The following is a 4,960-nucleotide window of genomic DNA, read 5'->3' as shown; positions in this document are numbered from 1 at the left end:
GACGTGCCCGGGCGTCCCCATATCCGCCCCATATTTGGGCTGGATATGAGGGGTGTCGGTCAGCCCAGGTGTTTGAGGCCCGTTTAAGGTGCCCGTCTAGGTCGCATTTTCGTGACCGGTTAGTGACTGGGTTGTCTGCCCGGGCGTTTGAGGCGGGTCTGGGACGTCTGGCTGTAGATGCCCATAATCCACGAGGGCAAGCAACCTTTTCATTGAAGAGCATCAGTTGAAGGAGAAGGTTTTTTTCAGACGCTATGTCTAAAAAGTAAAAGAAAATGTAGCTCCATTCCAAACATGATTTAAATTTAGTACAAATTAACTTGCACTGGTCAAAGAGTGAATAAGTTATATCTTCTCATATTTATGTGATCAATTTCCCTAACACTAACTACGGTGGAACCTATACCATTGAGATAAAACACAAACATATTAGTTGTAAACACATATTCTTTTTGAAAGTGTAAGTTCAAAGCTTTGAAGAGACAGAAAAAATTAAAGCGTACATCCCTTCAATTAAAGAAATGACCAAATCTTTTCAGGGCCAGTATATAAGAATGAAGTCTATTCCAAACCCCGAGCTTCTATGCAAACTCGTGCTTCTAATTAATCACTTATATTTTTCTGTATTTATTCCATGTCTTTCGGCGATGTACGTTCAATGGAAGGTGACGTTCGTATAGACTATGAAGGCGTCTGCGGCAACTTCGTTCATCTGAAGATGATGTGCCGACTCAGTCTCTTGAAGGTGCTTATAGGGATAGGGTGTGTGTGCCCGTGTGCATTCATAGGGGTAGAGTGTATGCTCGTGGGGACGACTTCAATTGTACCGTGTTTAATAAAATAGCAATCATCACATTTGAACCCTGCAAAAAAAATCACTCACATTTGAACCTAACCTATCTAATCCTCACCAATTGGAAGCTAAAATGGATTGGACGCCGAGCGAGTACTTTGATCTTGGTAGCTCGATCAAGTCCTAGTCCTGGCCAGCCAGGGCGCGCATCAGACAAAGTACTTGCTCTGCACCGCACTACACGGCCGCACCTGCGACAAAGAAGAATCTGCCGTCCAAATCGAGATTCCATACCGTACATACCGGCCCTAGACTTGAAAGTCTACGGGTGTGAACTGTACGCTGCACTAGCTAATGAGGCCACGACATACAAGGTCGTTCGCACGTACACTTACAGATCATCAACTGAAGTACAGTGAACGGAATCCCGAGATTATTCAAAGGGTGTGTGAAATGCATGCGCGAGATTCCTCCGCACGGCCGGCCGGTACGTGTTACATACGTCATCAATGGCCACTGCACCACCTACGCGGGGAGGCTGCCCTGCCACTCTATATATACCAAGAAGACGGACCTGGCTGTAGTACTTACACCTTATACCTCCAGCTTATTCCCTCTCGCGCCGCGAGCTAGCTAGCAGCTACGTGGCCGCCGGACGGCGAGGACAAGCAACTGAGCAAGGCATAAGTAGGTGGATCGGCCGGCCAAGATGTCGGTGCCGGTGGCGTACCAGGGGAACACGTCGGCGGCGGTGGCCGACTGGCTGAACAAGGGCGACAACGCGTGGCAGCTGACGGCGTCCACGCTGGTGGGCCTCATGAGCGTGCCGGGCATGGTGGTGCTGTACGGCGGCGTGGTGAAGAAGAAGTGGGCGGTCAACTCCGCCTTCATGGCGCTCTACGCCTTCGCCGCCGTCTGGATCTGCTGGGTCGTCTGGGCCTACAACATGTCCTTCGGCGAGGAGCTGCTCCCGTTCTGGGGCAAGGCCGGCCCGGCTCTCGACCAGGCCTTCCTCGTCGGCCGCGCCTCGCTCCCGGCCACCGCGCACTACCGCGCCGACGGCACGCTCGAGACGGCCATGGTGGAGCCCTACTTCCCCATGGCCACCGTCGTCTACTTCCAGTGCGTGTTCGCGGCCATCACGCTCATCCTGGTGGCGGGGTCGCTGCTGGGCCGCATGAGCTTTCTCGCCTGGATGCTCTTCGTGCCGCTCTGGCTCACCTTCTCCTACACCGTCGGCGCCTTCTCCGTCTGGGGCGGCGGCTTCCTTTTCCAGTGGGGCGTCATCGACTACTGCGGCGGCTACGTCATCCACATCCCCGCCGGAGTCGCCGGCTTCACCGCCGCATACTGGGTCGGGCCAAGGACCAAGAAGGACCGGGAGAACTTCCCGCCCAACAACATCCTGTTCGCGCTCACCGGCGCTGGGCTGCTGTGGATGGGGTGGGCCGGGTTCAACGGCGGCGGGCCGTACGCGGCCAACGTCGACTCGTCCATGGCCATCCTGAACACCAACATCTGCACGGCGGCGAGCCTCATCGTGTGGACCTGCCTCGACGCCGTCTTCTTCAAGAAGCCCTCCGTGGTCGGCGCCGTCCAGGCCGTGATCACCGGACTCGTCTGCATCACGCCAGGCGCAGGTACGCGTGCTGCAACGCCATCTATCGATCTATAATTTATTCTTTTTCTTATCTCTGTCATCTAGACCATCTACTCCTAATTAAGTTCTCCTGTGCTGGCACGTACTACTAAGTAAGACGTGCACATGATGGCGGGAAGCGCATGCATATGCGTAGAGAGATTCTCACAGTACAACCTGCTTGACTTTGGATTCAGAAAATTGTACGGAAAACTGGAGAAGATCAGTACTAGCACGATCTCATCTCTGTTCGAATTATAAATGCCAAATAAGTAAACTTAGCTAGATGCACATAATTTAGCATGTTGAATAGTACGATTGTAATCCTGATTCCAGAACTGAAGAATTGTGAATAACCAAACATCGAGTAGGTGGAATCTTAGAATTTGCCTGGAACCAGGGGAACTAATTAACCTCTGGCCTGCCAATCGGTACTTGTCAGTTGTCACCATCTCAGTCAAAGTCTCAACTAGCGCATTTGTTGATTCTGCAAATTTTCCTCCCGACAAAATTGTATGCGTTGCACGCAAAAGTCAAAACTGGAGAAGATCAGTAGCACGTCTTACCTTTCATTTGTTCAAATCTAATGACCAAACAATCCTAGTTAGCTCACTTGGGTGGACGTAGTCAGCACGTTCAATTTATAAATCCTAAATAACCACTGCACTAGTGAACAATTAACATCGATCAAGTAGGTTGAATCTGGATGCGTATTTTGCCCGGACCCATAGGATTAGGAATCTCCAATTTCCATGTTTATCATTTCTGCCCATGTTGGTACTTGTCACCATCTCAAGTCAAAGTCTCGATCAACTCTTGACCAACTTAATTGCCCATTTGTTTGATCTGCGAATTTTCTCCGTAGACAAATCACATGGAAAACGAAAGAAAAACTAGTTCATTTCTCACATCCAATTCAGTGGTTTGACAAGTTTGCCTCTGGCGATACAGGTGTCGTGCAGGGTTGGGCGGCGCTGGTGATGGGGGTGCTGTCCGGCAGCATACCATGGTACACCATGATGGTGCTCCACAAGCGCTCCAAGCTCCTTCAACGCGTCGACGACACCCTCGGCGTCATCCACACCCACGGCGTCGCCGGCCTGCTGGGCGGCGTCCTCACGGGCCTCTTCGCCGAGCCCAACCTCTGCAATCTATTCCTTCCGGTGACCAACTCCCGGGGCGCCTTCTACGGTGGTACCGGCGGGGCCCAGCTCGGGAAGCAGATCGCCGGAGCGCTCTTCGTGATCGGGTGGAACGTGGTCGTCACGTCCATTATCTGTGTTGTCATCCGCCTTGTCGTCCCGCTGCGCATGCCCGAGGAGAAGCTCGCCATTGGCGACGACGCCGTGCACGGTGAGGAGGCCTACGCGTTGTGGGGCGATGGCGAGCACTACGATGACACCAAGCACGGCGCTGAGCACAGTGCGGCCGTCGCGCCGGTGTGATTTTCTCTGCTTTGTTACTTTGCTTCCTTGTTATGTTTGTCCCATCTATATTGTGTCCTGTTTTATTTTCTCTGTTCTCTTCCCTTCAAAATGTAAATTTGTAGCTCATGTATATTCAAGGAGGAAAACCCCCTGTCTCTACGGCAAGTGGTATTGATGCGCCAAACAAAACAAATATTCGATTGAATCAATTAAATTTTGAATACCAAAATATCTTAGACCACCCAAATTGGGCCGACCTCGCCACATCATCTGTACAATTCTACCACGAACCCTATAACAATGAACCACAGTCCACTAGCCGACGGCCTCTTTTGCATCGCGCCAACCACATGTACCTAAGTTTTTGGTTCTATATCATTGGTCAATGAGATAATTTCTTATTTGGCCAATTCACCTCATATTTGTGCTTTCTATTTGGCCCTAGAAAAAGTTCACCCCTATTTGTCCCCGAACCTAAACTTTATGCCTTCTATAACACTTATGTCTATTTTTCTAGCTAGCGGTGTTAAATGGATGGTATAAAGACATTTTCACCCTCATGCATAATGTGATTAAAATTTTCATAGATAGTACTCTCTCTGTAAACTAATATACAAATGTTTAGATCACTATTTTAGTATATTCTAAACACCCTTATATTAGTTTATGGAGGAAGTATGTGTTCGCTGAAATTAAATCATGTTTGTGTGTTCTCCACTCCGCTTTGTGTGCAGCCACTCCTTCGTTACCCATTCGTATCTCTCTGATCCGGCCACCATAAGTCCTCGGCTGGCACGGTGACAACCGCAACATCCTTTGCTTAATTTTGGTGCAAGTTCGACGCCGCTCCACCATTGTCCCCTGAGTTGTCACTATGACTGACACGTGACTTTTGCTGTGGTGTTCTCCTGGGAAAGAAGTAGTGTACAAACGAACATGCCTTTTACCTGCCATTTCAATATCGTTACCTAGGAAATGGACGAAAGTGTCACGCAACACATTAAACTTAAATTCATGGACAAATAGGGAAAAAGATGTTTTTTTAGGGTCAAATAAGAAATCTTATTTTTAAGAATGACCAAATTAGAAATTCCCTCTTCA

The 4,960-nt window shown here is 49.6% G+C and overlaps 1 protein-coding gene across 1 annotated transcript; it reads left to right on the top strand.

The window, feature by feature from the left end:
• Positions 1–1,392: 1,392 nt before the first annotated feature.
• Positions 1,393–4,068, top strand: LOC123114200 (ammonium transporter 3 member 2). The gene is made up of 2 exons (XM_044535585.1): positions 1,393–2,433; positions 3,384–4,068. Exons 1-2 carry the CDS (start codon positions 1,503–1,505, stop codon positions 3,875–3,877), a joined length of 1,425 nt encoding a protein of 474 aa, XP_044391520.1. The 5' UTR covers positions 1,393–1,502; the 3' UTR covers positions 3,878–4,068.
• Positions 4,069–4,960: the final 892 nt, after the last annotated feature.

The sequence above is a fragment of the Triticum aestivum genome, chromosome 5B (assembly GCF_018294505.1).
Source record: "Triticum aestivum cultivar Chinese Spring chromosome 5B, IWGSC CS RefSeq v2.1, whole genome shotgun sequence".
NCBI classification, from domain to species: Eukaryota; Viridiplantae; Streptophyta; class Magnoliopsida; order Poales; family Poaceae; genus Triticum; species Triticum aestivum.
Note: the sequence above shows the minus strand (reverse complement) of the source record. Positions and strands in the feature narration are given on the sequence as shown.